Source organism: Nerophis lumbriciformis, linkage group LG16 (assembly GCF_033978685.3).
Source record: "Nerophis lumbriciformis linkage group LG16, RoL_Nlum_v2.1, whole genome shotgun sequence".
NCBI lineage: Eukaryota > Metazoa > Chordata > Actinopteri > Syngnathiformes > Syngnathidae > Nerophis > Nerophis lumbriciformis.
This window is the reverse complement of record NC_084563.2, coordinates 38,608,147-38,630,930: the sequence shown is the minus strand read 5'-3', so window position 1 is coordinate 38,630,930 and position 22,784 is coordinate 38,608,147. Positions and strand designations below refer to the sequence as shown.

The window sequence follows — 22,784 nt, the reverse complement described above, 5'->3', positions numbered from 1 at the left end:
TGGGGAAATAAGGGCGTGTTTATATGCAAATTATGATAGACACGCACACGCTAACCATTTGAAATTCAGCAACTTAAGAACAGCAGGTGGGAACAATTTGGTCATTTAAGAACACGTCATGAATTTCAATCAATCAATCAATCAATGTTTATTTATATAGCCCTAAATCACAAGTGTCTCAAAGGGCTGCACAAGCCACAACGACATCCTCGGTACAAAGTCCACATAAGGGCAAGGAAAAACTCACCCCAGTGGGACGTCGATGTGAATGACTATGAGAAACCTTGGAGGGGACCGCATATGTGGGTACCCCCCCCTCTAGGGAGACCGAATGCAATGGATGTCGAGTGGGTCTAACATAATATTGTGAGAGTACAGTCCATAGTGGATCCAGCATAACAGTAAGAGTCCAGTCCACCGTGGGGTCAGCAGGAAACCATCCCGAGCGGAGACGGGTCAGCAGCGCAGAGATGTTCCCAACCAATACACAGGCGAGCGGTCCTCTTAGGAAATCACTTAGGAAGAAAGATAAGAGGAAAAGTTAGGAACTTATTGCTGAATGGGGTCCAATGACAGTAAAAAGTCGTTCTCGCAATTGTTGGATATTAATTCAAACCATAACCAACCATGCATCACTATAGCTTATCTCAAAGTAGGTGTACTGTTACGACCTGTCACATCACACCGTTACTTATTTTAAGTTTTTTGGTGTTTTCCTGTGTGTAGTGTTTTAGTTCTTGTCTTGCGCTCCTATTTTGTTGTCATGTCATGTACGGATGTACTTTGTAGACGCCGTCTGCTGCTCCACATGCTGTTAGTTTTTGCTGTCGTCCAGCATTCTGTTTTAGTTTACTTTGTTGCCAGTTCAATTTTAGTTTCGTTTTGCATAGCTATCCCTAAGCTTCAATTGCTTTTCTTAGCGGCACTCGCCTTTTGTTTATTTTTGGTTTAAGCATTAGATACCTTTTTACCTGCCCGCTGCCTCCCGCTGTCGTCTGCATATTGTGATCACGACAAACCATGTTCCCGACATCTACAAAGCAATTAGCTACCTACTGCCACCTACTGATATGGAAGAGTATTACACGGTTACTCTGCTGAGCTCTAGACAGCACATACACTCAACAACGGCACATTATTTGCGGATTATAATTACTGGATTGCAAAAAATATTTTTAACCCAATTAGGTGAAATTACATAATCTCCCATGGCACACCAGACCATATCTCAAAGTACACTGCTTCTACATCATGCAGAGCTTGAAATACCTTACGTCTGGCAATTAGTCAATTCCTCACTAAGGACAGTAGCTAATGATACATATACAAAACCCAAAACCAGTGAAGTTGGCCCGTTGTGTAATTCGTAAATAAAAACACAATGCAATGATTTGCAAATTATTTTCAACTTATATTCAATTGAATAGACTGCAAAGACAAGATATGTAATGTTCGAACTGAGAAACGTTATTGTTTTTGCAAGTAATCATTAACTTAGAATTTTATGGCAGCAACACATTGCAAAAAAGTTGGCACAGGGGCACTTTTACCACTGTGTTACATGGCCTTTCCTTTTAACAACACTCAGTAAATGTTTGGGAACTGAGGAGACCAATTTTTGAAGCTTTTCAGGTGCAATTCTTTCCCATTTTTACTTGATGTACAGCTTAAGTTGTTCAACAGTCCGGGGTCTCCGTTGTCGTATTTTGTGCTTCATAATGCGCCACACATTTTCAATGAGAGACAGGTCTGGACTACAGGCAGGCCAGTCTAGTACCCGCACTCTTTTACTACGAAGCTACGCTGTTGTAACACGTGGCTTGGCATTGTCTTGCTGAAATAAGCAGGGACGCCCATGAAAAAGACGTTGCTTGGATGGCAACATATGTTGCTCCAAAACCTGTATGTACCTTTCGACATTGATGGTGCCTTCAAAGATGTGTAAGTTACCCATGCCTTGCGCACTAATACACGGGGCGGCATGGCGTAGTGGGTAGAGCAACCGTGCCAGAAACATGAGGGTTGCAGGTTCGCTCCCCGCCTCTTACCATCCAAAAATCGCTGCCGTTGTGTCCTTGGGCGGGACACTTCACCCTTTTCCCCCGGGTGCCACTCACACCGGTGAATTGAATGATGAATGATAGGTGGTGGTCGGAGGGGCCGTTGGCGCAAATTGCAGCCACGCTTCCGTCAGTCTACCCCAGGGCAGCTGTGGCTATGAAAGTAGCTTACCACCACTAGGTGTGAATGATTGATGGGTTCTACATGTAAAGCGACTTTGGGTACTTAGAAAAGCGCTATATAAATCCCAGTTATTAGTTATTATTATTAATACACACCTGTACCGTCACAGATGCGGGCTTTTGAACTTTGTGCCTATAACAGTCCGGATGGTTCTTTTCCTCTTTGGTCCGGAGGACACAACGTCCACAGTTTCCAAAAACAATTTGAAATGTGGACTCGTCAGACCACAGAACACTTTTACACTTTACATCAGTCCAACTTAGATGAGCTCGGGCCCGGCGAAGCCGGCAGCGTTTCTGGGTGTTGTTGATAAATGGCTTTCGCTTTGCATAGTAGAGTTTTAACTTGCACTTAAAGATGTAGCGACGAACTGTAGTTACTGACAGTGGTTTTCTGAAGTGTTCCTGAGCCCATGTGGTGATATCCTTTACACACTGATGTAGGTTTTTGATGCAGTACCGCCTGAGGGATCGAAGGTCACGGCCATTGCCGGTTACGTGCAGTGATTTCTCCAGATTCTCTGAACCTTTTTATGATATTACGGACGGTAGATGGTGAAATGTCTAAATTCTTTGCAGTTGAGAAATGTTGTTCTTGAACTGTTCGACAATTTGCTCACACATTTGTTCACAGAGTGGTGACCCTCGCCCCGTCCTTGTTTGTGAATGACTTAGCATTTCATGGAAGATGTTTTTATACCCAATTATGTCACCCACCTGTTCCCAATTAGCCTGTTCACCTGTGGGATGTTCCAAATAAGTGTTTGATGATCATTCCTCAACTTTCTCAGTTTTTTTTTGCCACTTGTGCCAGCTTTTTTTAAACATGTTGCAGGCATCAAATTCCAAATGAGCTAATATTTGCAAAAATAACAACGTTTACCTTCTTTTTTGGAACTACCTCAGGTTGAAAAATGGTCCCAAGAAGAATGTTGTCGATTTTTTTTCTTTGCAGTGTATTCAATTGAATATAGGTTGAAAGGGATTTGCAAATCATTGCATTCTGTTTTTATTTACGACTTTCACAACGTGCCAACTTCACTGGTTTGGGGTTTTGTAACAAATAAAATTAATTTGGCATCATATTACAAGCATTAAATATAATTTTGAGGTCTTTTCTATTTTTTTATTTTTAGGATGGCGGGGGATCCTATGTCATGTGACTGCTTTGTTTCTTTGCCACCTGGCTCCCGTGACGACCAAGTCATTTTTGGCAAGAACTCTGATCGTCCTCGGGATGAGGTGCAGGAGGTTGTCCACTACCCTGCAGCGTCCCACACGCCAGGCACCTTGCTAGAGGTAAGAACTGGTTCACGTAAAAATAAACAGTACCGTATTTCAATACCTTTGTTACAATAACTAATAATTGAAAATGTTTGCTCTTTCATTCTCAATAAAAATTTTAATAATACAAAATATTTGGGGGTTGCAGCACTTGGAAGCCCAGTTCTAACTTAAAGGAATTACCCAGGATGTGAGAAAGTATTTTAATGAAGTGGTTGGATTATGCTATACTTTTTTTATTTACCTTAATAATAATATTGTATAGTAGTAATTTTTTAACACAATATTTTCAAATACTCTTTTCAAACTCTTAAATGGGCCTTATCATGCAAAACCAAGCTTTCTTACCTCTTGGTACCTGCTGTCGTACATTTGGGATCTGCATAATTTGAAATCAAAGCATGAAGGCATTGAGGAGATATTTATAAAACAATATTGCGTTCCTTCAATCAATCAATCAATCAATCAATCAATGTTTATTTATATAGCCCTAAATCACAAGTGTCTCAAAGGGCTGCACAAGCCACAACAACATCCTCGGTACAGAGCCCACATAAGGGAAGGAAAAACTCACCTATTAGAACCCCCCCCTCTAGGGGAGACCGAATGCAATGGATGTTCCTTCATACTTCCTCCAAACAGTTTGTTTGCAATGTGCACAATTGGTGACATCACCATATATGGGAAAAACTACCCAAACCATACTTGCCAACCCTCCCGGATTTTCCGGGAGACTCCCGAAATTCAGCGCCTCTCCCGAAAACCTCCCGGGACAAATTTTCTCCCGAAAATCTCCCGAAATTAACCCACAATATAACCAGCATACCTGCCCAATTACGTTATAACTGTAGAATGATGGAGGGCGAGTTCTTGGTTTCTTATGTGGGTTTATTGTTAGGCAGTTTCATTAACGTCCTCCCAGCGCGGCAACAACACACAACAACAGCAGTCACGTTTTTGTATACCGTAAAGCAGTTCGTCTGCGTAAACAGCAATGTTGTGGCACTCTTAAACAGGACAATACTGCCATCTAGTGCATTTGATGAAAGCACTTTTGTGCGTGCCACACATCAATGCATCATCAGTGAGGGTGTTCAGCATGGTTAGAAAAATAGTGACAGAGAATAGAACAAGGATGGACAATTCAACCCTTAACTCAACAATGAGTAGATGAGTGTTATGTGTGTGTATATGTGTAAATAAATGAACACTGAAATTCAAGTATTTATTTTATATATATATATATATATATATATATATATATATATATATATATAAATATATATATATATATATGTATATATATATATATATATATATATATATATATATATAATAAAATAAAATAAATATATATATATATATACGTATATATATATATATATATATAGCTAGAATTCACTGAACGTCAAGTATTTCTTATATATATATATATATATATATATATATATATATATACATATATATATATATATATATATATATATATATATATGAAATACTTGACTTGGTGAATTCTAGCTGTAAATATACTCCTCCCCTTTTAGCCACGCCCCCGTCCCACCCCGACCACGCCCACCCCCACCCCCCTCCCCCCACCTCCCGAAATCGGAGGTCTCAAGGTTGGCAAGTATGACCCAAACTGCCTTGCGCTAGTCCGCCATTTTTAGTCAATTACGACAAAATACCTTAGATACGACTCAAAGAACGACGAAGATGCTGTTCTTGGTTGTATTACCCAACTCGGGACACTATTCTAAACTCTAGTCTCATCTGATGAACTAAGAAGTGGTTGGCAAAATGTTTAGATTTTGCGGCAATGTGCCTTTAACTGTGAAGAAGTAACTCCGAGTGTGTGCAACTTAGAGTCCTGCTGCACCTACAAACCTTCACAAAAAGATGTTTTTTCCGAAAAAATAATTTTAATGGCCGGCTCGGTGCCAACTATTTATGGCATTGGAAGAGACGATGATGTGCTGTGGGGCCCTATTGCAGTGAATCACACCTGAGCCATCATAAATCAATCAAATCTTTATTGGACATGTGAAAGTAAACACTGTGACAAAGAACATTTTACAACAATCAATCTCGGGATCTAGATATCTGGTCAGGACACTCCTCACTCTTTTGCCTTCACCTTCATTGTTCATTCGTTTTTGGTGACTTTATATACTTTCGGACCTAGACGTTGAGTCCGCGACATACATGGTGGACAATAACTGATACAGTCTGCTTTGCCAGTCCAAAAGCATTCGCCGTTTTCCGTAGTCTTCCCTCGACGGCCAGGTAATACAAAGCACACGCTACCTTTTTTATCACATCCGCGGGTGCCCGCATTACTGTTGACTCTCCTTCGACAAATGGACATAGTTTTTCGGTAAGTAGAATCACAGCTGACCTCGACATTCGAAAGTTCTCTTGCCGTCTGAGAAGTGTTGTATCTGAAATAGCTGCAATCGCTTTCTCTTAAGGTATTCACGTGTGATTTCCACAAGTGTCTGCACAGACGGATGGAGAAACACGGCATGTCTGGATGACTCGCTTCCATATTTCCAGTGGTTAGCTCCGAGTTACGAAACCGCTTTATTATAAAGCTGGCTGCGGCACGTTCTTTCTGACGTCACTTCCTGTGTGGGGCGCGGTCTTTCTGGCGTCACTTCTTCTCCGAACTCAGTTTGTAAATGATTAATGAGTCCATACAAAGCTAAGAGCCGGAGATTCAAGAAATACACGGCGCACTTACCCGTGTAAAAAAAAAATGTCTGAAACGGGGCTTAGGCTAAATAATTATTCGTTTAAGGCAGGGGTGTCAAACTCAAATACAGAGTGGGCCAAAATTTAAAACTGAACAAAGCCGCGGGCCAAGGTTGAACAAATTAACTTTTTAATAGGGACCCAAACAAGTTTTGCATTAAATATTGAACAAGCAAGGCTTATATAACTTTATAGTGACATGCAAAATCGACTTTCAAATAATAATAATAATAATTAAAAAATATCAATGGCATATCAAATACAATTTAAATAAAAATTGAATGCCTCTTTTCTATTTGCAGCCTTCTGAGGTAAATATCAATATTAACTTTTTCCACAGGCTAATACATTTCAAAATAAAATAACAATGAATAAAACAACCATTCAAGACTTTAAACTGCTCAGTTTGCAATACACTGATCTAATCTGATGTGCCCAAGCCAGATACCTGGCATCTTTTCTTGGATGCTAGTTCATTAATGTCGGGGCTAAGGCTTTGAGCTGAGGCAACCTTCATTATCGAACGAAGGTGTTCATCAGTCATTATATCTCGTCCACCCGGACCACAGTCTTGGTGGTGTGCCTTAAATGCACTGCCTTTAACGTACTCTACGAACTATCGTCACATCCACTTTTCATCCATTTTAACATCGTTCAGACCCAGTCACAAGATATGTGCAGCTTCGGTACACACATACGAGTGAATGCAACGCATACTTCATCAACAGCGATACAGGTTACACTGAGGGTGCCAGTATAAAAAACTTTAACACTGTTAAAAATATGCGCCACACTGTGAATGCACACCAAACAAGAATGACAAACACATTTCGGGAGAACATCCGCACCGTAACACAACATAACCACAACAGAACAAATACCCAGAATTCTTTGCAGCACTAACTCTTCCGGGGCGCTACAAAATATACCCCTGCTACCACCAAACCTCCCCCCCCCCACACACACACACCTTGTAGCGTCCCGGAAGAGTTAGTGCTGCAAAGGGTTCTGGGTATTTGTTCTGTTGTGTTTATGTTGGATTACGGTGCGGATGTTCTCCCGAAATGTGTTTGTCATACTTGTTTGGTGTGGATTCACAGTGTGGCGTATATTTAGTGTTAAAGTTTTTTATTCGGTTACCCTCAGTGTAACTTGTATCGTTGTTGATGAAGTATGCGTTGCATTCAATTGTGTGTGCGTACAGAAGCCGCACATGTTATTTGACTGGGTCAGCCCTCGTTGGACTGGCTAGTATTAGAATTAGCGGTGAATGCGGTGTTACCGCGGCACCGCCGCAATATATAATCGGCGGGCCAGCTTTAGGGTTAATTTGATATTGCCTCAAGGGCCAAGTGAAATTAAATTTGGCCCGGGGGCCAGAGTTTGACACCCATGGTTTAAGGGGTTACCCTTAAACATGGGGACGGTGTGGCGCGGTTGGGAGGGGTGGCCGTGCCAACAACCTGTGGTTTCCTGGTTCAATCCCCACCTTCTACCAACCTCGTCACGTCACCCTTGCTCCTGATGGGTCGTGGTTAGGGCCTTGCATGGCAGCTCCCGCCATCAGTGTGTGAATGTGTGTGTTAATGGGTAATGTGGAAATAGTGTCAAAGCGCTTCGAGTACCTTGAAGGTAGAAAAGCGCTATACAAGTATAACCCATTTACATTTACATTTACATAGTGTACTTAGTGTAGACATAGCCTCAAAAAAGTAGCGTCAGATTTACCGCCCGTCCGAACACCCACTGGCGGAAATATAGATCGGCGCCTATGTATAACAGCATTATTTTTTTCAGTAACGAGTAATCTAATTAATTACTGTTCCCATTGTTTCAACGCCGTTGCTTTTACCGAGAATGTCAAGTGGTGTGTTACTACAGTTTGGTTGCATGAAGCGCAAAGTGCCAGGTTTTGGCCATACATCATCTGCACTCAGAGATGAAGGGTGGGGATGACAAAATTATAGGCAGTAGCGAAGAAATCCGCTGAAAAAGGGACATGATACACTAGTATTATCTTCCCTATCTCTGTCCCGCTGCTGTCAGTGTCGGGCTCCGTGACCGACTCACACACCCCTCTCATCAGCCCTCGGTAAACCAGTGTCTACGAACATGTTGACATAAACGAAATCCTATCATTATTAATTTTATCTTGTAGATGGGTGGGACAAGTTCGGAATATATCCAATCACAGTTATTTCTCGGTAACAGTAAAAGGGAACGTCAAACACAAATACAAATGGAGGGAGTAGATATTGAAAGAGTAAAAGAAAACACATTTTTGATTGTAATAATAGATGAGAATATGAATTGAAAATCTCATGTAAAAAGTATAGAATATAAAGTAACAAGAAACATGTAAATAATTAATAAAGCAAATATGTTCTGCACCACAAATCACTCCATATTCTCTACTGCTCACTAGTGTTACCATATTTGAGTTATTGTGTAGAAATATGGGGAAACAACTACAAATATGCGCTTCATTCACTAACGGTGTTACAAAAAAGATCAATTAGAATAATACATCATGTTGGATATAGAGAACATACAAACACTTTATTTATTAAATCACAATGATTGAAATTCAACGATTTGGTTAATTTGCAAACAGCTAAAATGGTGTACAACGCAAACTATAACCTGCTACCCAAGAATGTACAACAATTCTTCTCAACAAAAAAGGAGAAATATAACCTTAAAAGGAAAATCTAATTTAAAACATTTCTATGCACGTACAACATTTAAGACCTTTGGTATAAATTAAATTATGGAATGGGGTAAGGAAGGAAATCAAACAAACTACAAGTGTTCACAAAGTACAAAGAAGAAGAGTTATGATAAACATATTGAACCTTTAAAAATATATATGTATATAAAAGGAGATAATCTCATTCATCACCTAGGTGAACCATGAACTAAGTATGTATTTATTTATGTATTTGTATATGTTTATATGTCTAATGGTTTTTTATGTATTTAACATTTGTTTACTTACCATTTGTATAATACTTTTGTAATTCACTTACCAATTTATTTATTCACTGTTCTGTTACAGAGCACAACAAATGGGACAAAACTGCTATGATATGAAAAGGGGTAGGATTAAAAAAACTCTGCATCTTCCTACTCTTTTTCGGACCGATGCAAAGAGTGAACCCTGTAGCAGCTCGTCTGGAAGTGACAGGCGAACAAAACAAACACACACGGACATGCTAATTTCATTTATACTTCCATTATTTACCTCTGCCAGGAGGTTATGTACAAACCCCGTTTCCATATGAGTTGGGAAATTGTGTTAGATGTAAATATAAACGGAATACAATGCTTTGCAAATCCTTTTCAACTCATATTCAATTGAATGCACTACAAAGACAAGATATTTGATCTTCAAACTCATAAACTTTTTTTTTTTTTTTTTTGCAAATAATAATTAACTTAGAATTTCATGGCTGCAACACGTGCCAAAGTAGTTGGGAAAGGGCATGTTCACCACTGTGTTACATGGCCTTTCCTTTTCACAACACTCAGTAAACGTTTGGGAACTGAGGAGACACATTTTTTAAGCTTCTCAGGTGGAATTTTTTCCCATTCTTGCTTGATGTACAGCTTAAGTTGTGCAACAGTCCGGGGTCTCCGTTGTGGTATTTTAGGCTTCATAATGCGCCACACATTTTCAATGGGAGACAGGTCTGGACTACAGGCAGGCCAGTCTAGTACCCGCACTCTTTTACTATGAAGCCACGTTGATGTAACACGTGGCTTGGCATTGTCTTGCTGAAATAAGCAGGGGCGTCCATGGCTTGGATGGCAACATATATTGCTCCAAAACCTGTATGTACCTTTCAGCATTAATGACGCCTTCACAGATGTGTAAGTTACCCATGTCTTGGGCACTAATACACCCTCATACCATCACAGATGCTGGCTTTTCAACTTTACGCCTATAACAATCCGGATGGTTCTTTTCCTCTTTGGTCCGGAGGACACGACGTCCACAGTTTCCAAAAACAATTTGAAATGTGGACTCGTCAGACCACAGAAAAACTTTTCCACTTTGTATCAGTCCATCTTAGATGAGCTCAGACCCAGCGAAGCCGACGGCGTTTCTGGTTGTTGTTGATAAACGGTTTTCGCCTTGCATAGGAGAGTTTTAACTTGCACTTACAGATGTAGCAACCAACTGTAGTTACTGACTGTGGGTTTCTGAAGTGTTCCTGAGCTCATGTGGTGATATCCTTTACACACTGATGTCGCTTGTTGATGCAGTACAGCCTGAGAGATCGCAGGTCACGGGCTTAGCGGCTTACGTGCAGTGATTTCTCTAAATTCTCTGAACCCTTTGATGATATTACGGACCGTAGATGGTGAAATCCCTAAATTCCTTGCAATAGCTGGTTGAGAAAGTTTTTTCTTAAACTCTTCAACAATTTGCTCACGCATTTGTTGACAAAGTGGTGACCCTCGCCACATCCTTGTTTGTGAATGACTGAGCATTTCATGGAATCTACTTTTATACCCAATCATGGCACCCACCTGTTCCCAATTTGCCTGTTCACCTGTGGGATGTTCCAAGTAAGTGTTTGATGAGCATTCCTCAACTTTATCAGTATTTATTGCCACCTTTCCCAACTTCTTTGTCATGTGTTGCTGGCATCAAATTCTAAAGTTAATGATTATTTGCAAAAAAAAAATGTTTATCAGTTTGAACATCAAATATGTTGTCTTTGTAGCATATTCAACTGAATATGGGTTGAAAAGGATTTGCAAATCATTGTATTCCGTTTATATTTACATCTAACACAATTTCCCAACTCATATGGAAACGGGGTTTGTATTTGCTGGGGTTTATGTGTTTGCTAGCAACGTAACTCAAAAACTTATGGGCGGATTTTGATGGAAAAATTGATTAGATTTTGGGACTGATCAAGATCACCGTCTTGATTCAGGACTTTTTCAAAATAATGCTTTACAATTGGAAGATTGCGGGTGCTTTTTATGTTGTTATTGCAGTCAAAACATCCAACCAAATAATTACAGAAGCTCTGTTAAATTAGACAAAAAATATATTTGAACACAAAATTATTGATAAAAAAATATGTACAAATGGGGGAAAACAATGTCAACAAATAGACATTCTTTACTATCACCTATTCTCCTGTTGTATCTGGATAAACTAAATGTGAACACAATGGTTAGTTTACAGTAAGTTTCAATGTCGACATCCACTTATGTTAAGTAACGAGTCTGAAGGAATTTTAAATTATTATATACTATATTATATATATATATATATATATATATATATATATATATATATATATATACAGTATATATATATATATATATATATATACAGTATATATATATATATATATATATATATATATATATATATATATATATATATATATATATATATATGTATATATATATATATATATAAAATCAGTGACGTGCGGTCACTAGAGGCAGGTGAGGCGGGGCCTCACCTGCCATCATGGAAAGAAAAAAAATGTAAAAAGAAAACAAATTAATTAAATTGTTATATGTATTCAGTGATTATACTATAAAGTTATTTTCCATTTAACTTCCCCAGTTTTCGATTATTTTTATTCAAAATCGCTGAATTTTCACATTTGCCGTTCAAATACTGAGAAGAGACGGTGCGGTGATCAGCAGCCAGTTGAGGCACGTCACTCAGTTGTACCTCACCATGGATTGCGGACTCGGCTAACTGCTGGTCTGCTGTGTAGTGAGACCGTATTGCTATATGAACTATATTATACATTTCCATAGTTTAGTTAGCTGAGGTATATAATGTACAGTGTGTTTTGTCAACAACTGTATGTGTGTAACGTATTTCTTGTGCTGAGCAATCATAAAACTGCTGCGAAGACGCACTGTGTGAGGCTCGCAGTAATCCCGCCTCCTGGTGCCGGTTAATGCACCCCCGCGCAGAGTGCACCCCCCGACGGGAGCGCCACTCAAACCAAAGCCCACACCCAAACCCTCCACGTGCAAGACCGAATCCACCCAAAAAAAGTCACTTAACAAGAAGCCAAAAAGTGCAAAAACAACAATGCTCGCGCCGGAGGAGCCGTGAATGACTGCAGGGACACAACATTAGGTACACCTGCAGACTGCAGCACGGATTTCATATTTCATTCATTCACAACTCCTCCAACACGAACACCACTGTTCCCGCACTTATAAGTAAAGGTAAGACCATAATAAGTTTTTTTTAATTAAATGTGCTTTTTTGTGTGCTACAGTTTGTATGTGTAAAGTTAAAGTTTAGTTAAAGTACCAATGATTGTCACACACACTAGGTGTGGTGAAATTTGTCCTCTGCATTTGACCCATCCTCTTCTTCACCCCCTGGGAGGTGAGGAGAGCAGTGGGCAGCAGCGGCGCCGCGCCCGGGAATAATTTTTGGTGATTTAACCCCCAATTCCAACCCTTGATGCTGAGTGCCAAGCAGGGAAGAATGCTGGTATGAGCTTTTAAACACAACCCGTTAACTGCTGCCAATCAAATGGTGAATAAGATACTCTTTAGGGTTCATATGTTTGTAAATCTGACTGTGATGAAGTCAGTGCCTCACCAGCCATCAACCTCACCGCACGTCACTGATATATATATATATATATATACACACACTATGCGAAAGAAGACTGTATTAGCATTGGGTTTATCATATTATTCTACGACTAATCCCTTTCGCTTTTTTTTCATTCGTAGTGTACCTACATCCAGATCCCTCAGGTGGAGCATACCCATGCTGTCGTCCTCAGTAAACCAGCGTGGATGTGGGGGGCTGAAATGGGAGCCAATGACCAAGGAGTGTGTATTGGGAATGAGGCGGTCTGGACTCGGGAGGACGTTGCCCCTGGAGAGGCTTTGTTAGGCATGGATCTGTTGAGGTAAGTTCCTGTTACACACCTAGAGAGGGTAGTATTTTGTGCAAGACCATTTTGAGTGTGGTATGTGGAATTGAACCAGCACCCGTTGAACTGAAAAATTGTCACTCTACCAAACTATTCCTGAATTGGCAAGAGTGTTTTCCATTTGCATTGCAATTAAAAAAACAAAAAAACATAGTGCAAACTCAGCGTTTCTCATACAACAATTGAACCACCACTTTTAGATTTAGGGAATAGTGCCGATTTTGATACTTTAATTGGTACCGACCAATTACTGTATGTTGGCTATTACCAAATGCCGATTCACGTAAAATCAGATACCTTTTGTTGCACATCCGGTTCCAGACTCGGCACTTGGCAGGGAAACAAGCACTCAGAGCACACTCAGCCTGACTGCCTCAAACAATGTTATAATTTTCCATGCCAACAAGTATGCCTGATAGAAAATTCCCGAAAGGCTCCACTTTTCAATATGGGCTAGCTTGATGCTAATTTAATGTGCATTGGATATGCCATTTACAAGCCTCAAATTGTTACTTTTTAAGGTCAAGGCAAGTTTTGCCTTAAAGGAGGGCACCAAGGCAAGTTAGAAGGGCACCAAGGCAAACATTATTTTCTTTTAAGGCAGGGGCTCCAAAGCATGCATATATTTATACTGTTTTTTTTAAATTCATTATTAATATAAACTTTTTGTCATTTCATGATGCCTTTATCTCTATTTTTACATTTTGATGAAGGGAGGTCTTTTTTTTAATTTTTGTATTTATTTTTTTAAGTTATGTATATTTATATGTACAATACATGTAGATGCTGTATCGGGACAGATCCATTAAGAGTTTGAGCAGAAATAAGTTAGATAGGAATTAACTATACACAATAACACATTAACAAAATGCTGTGTCACATGAAAGTTTTTTTCACCTTTGTGACATTAAAAAACACAAGTAATGTATGAAAACCTTGTGTTTACTTTTTGGTATTAAAATGGTAAATGGTAAATGGGTCGTACTTGTATAGCGCTTTTCTACCTTTTTAAGGAACTCAAAGCGCTTTGACACTATTTTCCACATTCACCCATTCACACACACACATTCACACACTGATGGCGGGAGCTACCATGCACGGCGCTAACCAGTCCCATCAGGAGCAAGGGTGAAGTGTCTTGCTCAAGGACACAACGGACGTGACTAGGATGGTAGAAGGTGGGGATTGAACCAGTAACCCTCAGATTGCTGGCACGGCTACTCTCCCAACTTCGCCACGCCGAATGAAACACAAAGCAGTTTGGGTGATAAACACGGAGTCTAATAAACAAGCTTTGTTCTTCTCTTGGTTCAGTACAACAGTTTGGCCAGCAAAAATAAAGAGGAGTGACGAATACACATCGAATACACAATCTTCACAGCCTGCATTCAGTTCGATGAGATGACAAAACATTTTAGCTAGTATTGATGTTATTTGAACACTGATACAGTTTGCAGTTAAATAAAGGAATGAACATCCCAATCAACAAAGTAAACTTTATAAACAAGTTGTGACAACGTTCCATGACACATCGCCTGCTGCAAAACATCAAATAGTTTTCTCCTTCGCTGTATACTTTTAGTGTGGGGACAAGTGTCTCCAATAGTGTCCACACCTGTCTCCATCCAAACACAGCAGTGCGCTCTTAAACACACACCGTGAAGCGAGTAAAAAATGACATTAAACCAAGCGCTTCGCTCTGTTTACTCCGAGGGGAAATCTGCCGAGCAAAGTCTGTGTCCTTAGTCCGCCAGGTTTTTCAAGCCAAAGGACGCTAGTGCGCGTGCGTCTGACTTTGTGTTGCCTAAAATGCATTAATAAATGACGTTTTTTAGGTAATTAAAACATTTGACGGTATTACTACCCGTCAGGAATTTTATCGCAAATTATCATTATACTGTTTTTGACTTTTTACTTTAAAAAGTAAAAAGTCAAGGGCGGTCACAGCATGTCCTTGCGGCGTGGCGAAGTTGGTAGAGTGGCCGTGCCAACAATCGGAAGGTTGCTGGTTACTGGGGTTCAATCCCCACCTTCTACCATCCTAGTCACGTCCATTGTGTCCTTGGGCAAGACACTTCACCCCTTGCTCCTGATGGCTGCTGGTTAGCGCCTTGCATGGCAGCTCCCGCCATCAGTGTGTGAATGTGTGTGTGAATGGGTAAATGTGGAAATACTGTCAAAGCGCTTTGAGTACCTTGAAGGTAGAAAAGCGCTATACAAGTATAACCCATTTATCATTTATTTAAATGTTGGTCAATTTTTAGGGCTTAAGGCAAATGACGAGGGCGGTCGCGGCTTTTGCCGCAGTTGACGTGGTTAAATTGGAGCCCTGCATATACATGCTAATGAAGACCATCAGCGATTTTTCATGGTGATTTCAACACCTCCAGCTTTGGGTAATAAAAACTACAACTAAGATGCATGTTACAATCAAACAGCTGTTGTGTAATAAGTACAATACTTAATCTTACTTGACTTTACTTGGGCCGCGTTCCCACTTCAACCAAAGATGATTAATTTTTCCCCTTTCTCAGGGGGGGGGCTCGGCGGGGCGGTTGCTGGTTGTTCCATCTCCATCGTTGGGGTCCCTGCGGGTGGGGTGGGTGGTTCCCTTGGCCCTGTGCCTGGGTGGTCCTGCGGCGGCCGATTTGGGTGGGGTGGCCGGGGGCTGGCCTCGCCGCGCTCTCCGGGGGTGGGGGATGGGCTCGTGGGGGCCCGGTTGCCGGTGGGGCGGGGGCGGTCTTCCCGTCCGGTTGCGGGGAGTCTCTGGGTCCCTCGGGCGGGGCGTCTCGCCTTTCTGCCCGTGTGGGGTGTGGTCTCTCGCTGGCTTGGGGTCTGGCTGTCCCCTGCTTTTCTCGTGCCCTGTCCTCTGCCGGGTGCGTCTGTCTGCAGCCTGCTGCTGGCCCTTGTGGGCGGTACGGTGGGTCGGGCTCTGGGGTTCCTGTCGCTGGCCGGCTTGGCTGCGTGGGGGCGGTGGTCCCTGGTTCCCTGGGCACCACGCCTCCTGTTTGTGGGTTGGGCTCTCGGGGGTGATGGGGCCGTGCTCTGGCTCCCACGCACTCTGGGAGTCGAATGTATTGTACATGCAAATTCACATATGCTCACATACGTACATAGGTACCTACGCTCCCACATACATACACAAATACAGTACATATTTACCTACCTAATGTTCGTACATCCACACGCACATTCAATATACAAACATACACATACACATACTGTACATATACATTCACTGTACAAACACATATACACATTCTGTACATATACATTCATTGTACAAACACATATACACATTCTGTACATATACAAGTACATATGCATACTTACACTCATGCACATAATCACGTTTCATCAAACATATATTAACGTTGTTGCCCTAGGGTAAACTGGGTGTAACACATGGCACACTGACAAAGCTTAACCTATTGTGACTATAACAATCTACAAGGTTAATGTAGGTTGCTTCTCTTTCTCCCCCTCCATTTTTCTGCATTCTTTCGTATCTCAAGTTATCATTACGTATATGTATTGTTGCATTTAAACAACTGTATTGTTGATAATAAAGGTAAATTATTGGTATTGTTCATTATCAATAGCGCTATTTCTATTGGTATTTGTATTGATCCATTTGTAGTGTAATAATGCTCATTGTCATTTCTGTATTATTTTTTATTTTTCGCTAACTGCTTATTTGCTATTACTTTTACCATCATATTTGTACATGTCATATTTGCTGATGTTGCTCTATCGTTGTTGTTGTTGTTGTTGTTTGCTGTTGTTGTTGTTGTCTCTCTGTCTAATCCCCCTCTTGTCCCCACAAATTTCCCCCTCTGTCTTCTTTTTTTTTCTCTTTCTATCCCCTCCTGCTCCGGCCCGGCTGCACTAAATGATAATATAAATACATTTAATAAAGTCAAATACAAATAAGGCAACAAGAGAAGTATCCTACACTTCTCTTTTGTAAAGTAAATCTGAACAGCCGACATGGGCATCTACATCAACTATATGATTTGCCTGAGAAGCTGGACAGGACACAAAAAAAAAAAAAAAAAGATGATTGCTCTCTCCAATGCACTCTGTCCACCATAGCTTATTTGATGTCAATGAGGTTGTCTATGTAATTCACAGCAGGTCTTCCACAATTCGCTCTTCCATTAGCTGGTTTCCACAACACTGGAGATGAAGCAGACAACTCAGGGTGTCTGAAGCAAGGCCCAGAAAGTTTCAAAAGTATTTTTAAAATTTTGGTTTTAATCAGAGTTAGGTCTTGATACAGCTGTAAGTGTGTTAGTTTTTTAGTCCAGGAAACATTCCAGGGAATGTGAGTGCCCTTTGATGGGGAAAAAAGGAACATTTCTATCAGCATTAAGTGCTGCCACGCATACCCAAAAATAAAATTTAGAAAATGAAGACTACATTTCCTACAATTGGGTACATTTGTAAACTATATTTTACCTTTAGATTTCTTGTAGCGTTTAACTTGTTCTTAGCTGATTCACCTTACAATTGTAAATGTATTATAAACAGGTATCTAGTAAAACGATAATTATGATAATCAATATATATATATATATATATATATATATATATATATATGCCAAATTTTCAAAGAGAACGGCCTACGGATCACGATTGAAGCCAACAAGCAAACCGTCAACTTCCTTGACGTCACTTTCAACCTGAGAAATAACAGCTACCAACCATTCACGAAACCCAACACAACACTCCAATACGTGCACCATGACAGCAACCACCCACCCACCACCACGAAAAGAATACCTACCGGAATTAATAAAAGGCTATCGATGCTATCATCTAGCAAAGCTGAATTTGACCAAGCAACCCCCCCGTACCAAAAAGCCCTTGATGAAAGTGGATATAATTTCACCCTCACCTATGAACCCACGCCAGGAAACCAACCGAAAAAGAACAGAAAACGAAACGACATCATCTGGTACAACACCCCATACAGCAAAAACGTCTCAACTAACATTGGACACAAATTCCTCAATCTGATTGACAAACACTTTCCCAAAGACAACACCCTAAGAAAAGTATTCAACAAGAACAACATTAAATTGAGCTACAGCTGTATGAACAATATTCGACAAATCATCTCAAACCACAACAAAACAATTGCAAATGAGCCGTCGGCCCCCGGACAGAGCGACTCCAAAACCAACAAAGGTTGCAACTGTCGAAAGAAACCTGATTGCCCTCTCAACGGGGGGTGCTTAAAAACATCAGTTGTCTACCAATCTAAGGTAACACGCAAGGACATTAACACATCCGACACATATGTAGGATTAACTGAAGGAGAGTTCAAAACCAGATGGAACAATCACAAGGCTTCTTTCAGGAACCAAAACCTGCGGAATACCACAGAACTCAGCAAACACATTTGGGACCTCAAAGACAATAATGTTGAATATTCAATAACATGGCAAATTCTTGCATCCAGCACACCTTACAATAGTGGTAATAAAAGATGCAACCTATGCTTGAAAGAAAAACTGTTTATTATTTACCGTCCAGACCTGTCATCCCTCAACAAGCGCAGCAAAATTGTAACAGCATGCCGCCACAGACGGAAACACCTCCTAGGTAACACATGAGCCAATCACCACGCCCCTACACCAGCCTGTACCCACCCACTCTGTGCCCTATATAATCCATGGTATGTGAATGCTCCCATTAAAATCTCCTGATGATTGAGGGAACCCCCCCTCATGAAACAGGCCTGTAGAGATGAAATAGTCTTGTGATTTTTTTTCCCACACATACATATATTGCGCTCTACTACGGTATCGAGCACTATTTTTTGGATAACCTTATTAAGACATATTTATATATATATGTATGTATATAAAATAAATACTTATATATATCAATCTATCTATCTATCAAGAGGGACAGAGACAGCACACAGTGCATGTAGATCACATGTTACCATGGCGAGAAAACATGGAGAGACTGCCAGTTATCTAGTCTCCACCAGTTGCAGAAAATGTGCCATCAGTACAACTGGACAGTGCTGTTTCAGTTCCATCACCAGGACCATCAGTGAGTCAGACACAAACTAGTCTCATCATTGAACCAGATTCAAGGGCTGCTGAGTTGCCATCATCAGAACCCAGATCACCCACAACAAAAACCCCACCAGTGATCCGCAGATACCCAGAAAGGTTTCGAGTACCACCAAAAAAACTGAATCTCTGAAGACAGTATACAAATCTGTGTTAAAGGTGTACAAATACCTTTTGTATAATAAGCATGTTATTGTTTACAAATGAGGGTTAAGAGTTCAGTACTAAAAAAAAAAAAGAATGTGGCTTAAGTACAGTTTTTTAATTGAGCTGCTGCATTTTTTGGTTGGGTTGTTTATTTCTTTTAAGTATCTTCTACATTTCTAAAAGGGGAGGAATGTCATAGCGTTATCTATGTTTGTCTGTTGCCATCTCCTGGTGAATGTTGGCTATAGCGTACTGGGGTTACTTTTTGGTTGGCCAACGATTTACGTGGTGTTGCGCACCTGACGTCAAGTGTGTGAGTCTGTTCTGAAGTCTACAGTAAAGAGAAGTACTTCATCACTTCGCCTGGTTATTGCCTCCAACTCAATATATTACAACAACATTGCTCCATGCGGACCTGGAGAGTCCACATGGAGCTGGAGGGGGCGTGGCCTCCAGGTTCGCCTGAATTTCGGGAGATTTTCGGGAGAAAATTTGTCCCGGGAGGTTTTCGGGAGAGGCGCTGAATTTCGGGAGTCTCCCGGAAAATCCGTGAGGGTTGGCAAGTATGACTGTATAATGTTTTATTCATTGACGTATTTCTTGCCACTTTATGTTATATAATTTTTATTAGATTTTCAGTTCACTTTCTCGTCTATTAGTACACCCAAAATTTGGTTTATTTAACTTTTTCAATGTCCACCTATTTGTATTTGTGTTTGACTTTCTCTTCTGCTGCTACCGAAATGCATCATTTTAGTTTTACTGAGATTAAAAGATAGTCTGTTTTTGTCAAACCATCTCTTTAATTTGTGCATTTGTGTGTTTGCTCAAGAACAAATCGCAGACATCGTGTCATATGTTTACCTCGCACAAGACGCTGTAATCGGTGGCTCTCCAGGGTTGATGGCAAACCTTCACTTCCCATACTTGTCTTCATTTCGGGTTATAGGAAAAGCGATGTAAAAGCTTTCCACAGTTCTCGCGGTTGGAGCAGCCTCCAGCAGCAAACACATAGGATCAGTTTAGAGCTCGTAGCTGTCATGGGGCCCTGTAGTCACGTGAGTGCCTTTTGACCAATCATTGAGGAGATGGCCTGAAAAAGGAGTTGGCCATACTCTCCTTATACACGACTCTGCCCAGGTACAGTATATACAGCCACATACTGTACAGAGTAGGAACAAGAAGCTCCAATCACAGACAGACAGTCTCAATATGATGTGTTTATGAGGGAAAGTGAACACCGACAGGTAGCGTCTAATCTTTTTTGTGGCAAACCGCACAAATAAAGCAAATAACAAATATAATTTTGGCACTTCAGGCTGGGACTAGAGCGTGGCGGTAGTGCCTGGGCGGCGCTCACTGTCATCACTGACTTGCTGGAGCAGCATGGTCAAGGAGGTCCGTGCAGGGAGGATCCAGAACCCTTTAGCTACCACAACACCTTCCTTCTGGTGGACCGGAAAGAGGCCTGGGTGCTGGAAACTGCTGGAAGACTGTGGGTCGCCCAGAAAATCTCAGGTGAGGAATTAGATTGCAGGATGAAGTATCTGTCAGATGGACATGCTGAAATATCAAGAAGTACCAGTACATTTTCTATACAATAAATAATTTTTAGTACAACTGTACTATGGAATTTGGTATTGTTCCGATACTTTTGACTTGAAATGTCATGATCATTGAAAAATGTTGTGCATTTTCCTCTAGTTAGTTTATTATGATAATATAGGAAAAATATTGTATGAAAATGGAAATGTTTTAATCATTAAATGCAACAAAATAATAGTATGAAAGTAAATACATAATTCCCTTATTAGGTTTAACCACACAATTATTTAATAATTATATATTACAAACCTCGTTTCCATATGAGTTGGGAAATTGTGTTAGATGTAAATATAAACGGAATACAATGATTTGCAAATCATTTTCAACCCATATTCAGTTGAATATGCTACAATGACAACATATTTGATGTTCAAACTGATAAACATAATTTTTTTTGCAAATAATCATTAACTTTAGAATTTGATGCCAGCAACTCGTGACAAAGAAGTTGGGAAAGGTGGCAATAAATGCTGATAAAGTTGAGGAATGCTCATCAAACACTTATTTGGAACATCCCTCAGGTGAACAGGCAAATTGGGAACAGGTGGGTGCCATGATTGGGTATAAAAGTAGATTCCATGAAATGCTCAGTCATTCACAAACAAGGATGGGGCGAGGGTCACCACTTTGTCAACAAATGCGTGAGCAAATTGTTGAACAGTTTAAGAAAAACCTTTCTCAACCAACTATTGCAAGGAATTTAGGGATTTCACCATCTACGGTCCGTAATATCATCAAAGGGTTCAGAGAATCTGGAGAAATCACTGCACGTAAGCAGCTAAGCCCGTGACCTTCGATCTCTCAGGCTGTACTGCATCAACAAGCGACATCAGTGTGTAAAGGATATCACCACATGGGCTCAGGAACACTTCAGAAACCCACTGTCAGTAACTACAGTTGTCGCTACATCTGTAAGTGCAAGTTAAAACTCTCCTATGCAAGGCGAAAACCGTTTATCAACAACACCCAGAAACGCCGTCGGCTTCGCTGGGCCTGAGCTCATTTAAGATGGACTGATACAAAGTGGAAAAGTGTTCTGTGGTCGGACGAGTCCACATTTCAAATTGTTTTTGGAAACTGTGGACGTCATGTCCTCCGGACCAAAGAGGAAAAGAACCATCCGGATTGTTATAGGCGCAAAGTTGAAAAGCCAGCATCTGTGATGGTATGGGGGTGTATTAGTGCCCATATGGAAACGGGGTTTGTAATTACAAGTACAAAATAACAAAAAAGTAACAATGTAATAGGGTTTTCACGATATCAGAATTTCAGTAGTTGACACTTTTAGTCTTTTTCTCATTATGTAATGACTTTTTAGCTGTTTTTTTTTGGTTTATTGTATTTCTACAATGTGCCAGAGCTGAGTTCAGCAATGTCTCCGAAGCCACACTTTGCCTTCCTGATGAAATAAGTAAAGCAGTGGTGTTCAAAGTGTTGCCAAACGACAGATGAGTGTCTCCAATCTGTGTTTTGTCAGCTCCTATGGAAGTGATAAAGTTTGGGTTGCACTTCAAGGAGGTTTTCTTCATGCTGTGATAACACACACATTACCTGGTCTTGTGGTGGCGGATCTACATTTTTATTTGCACGGCGAACATTTTAGTGACTGCTTGTATTTAATAAGTGAATTCATGCGTGACACAAGATACACTTGTTTTACATACATTTCTGCTACATCTTATTCTTTGACATACCAGGCACATATGAGG

At 40.5% G+C, this 22,784-nt stretch overlaps 1 protein-coding gene across 1 annotated transcript in view; it reads left to right on the top strand.

Moving 5' to 3' along the window:
• The window catches only part of scrn2 (secernin 2), a 55,071-nt gene that overhangs the window by 4,893 nt on the left and 27,394 nt on the right, over positions 1 to 22,784 (top strand). The window contains exons 2-4 of the mRNA XM_061977135.1: positions 3,380 to 3,542; positions 13,026 to 13,207; positions 20,789 to 20,988. Of these exons, the coding sequence (XP_061833119.1) occupies positions 3,381 to 3,542; positions 13,026 to 13,207; positions 20,789 to 20,988 (544 nt within the window). The 5' untranslated portion in view covers position 3,380. The remainder of the gene's footprint in view (positions 1 to 3,379; positions 3,543 to 13,025; positions 13,208 to 20,788; positions 20,989 to 22,784) is intronic.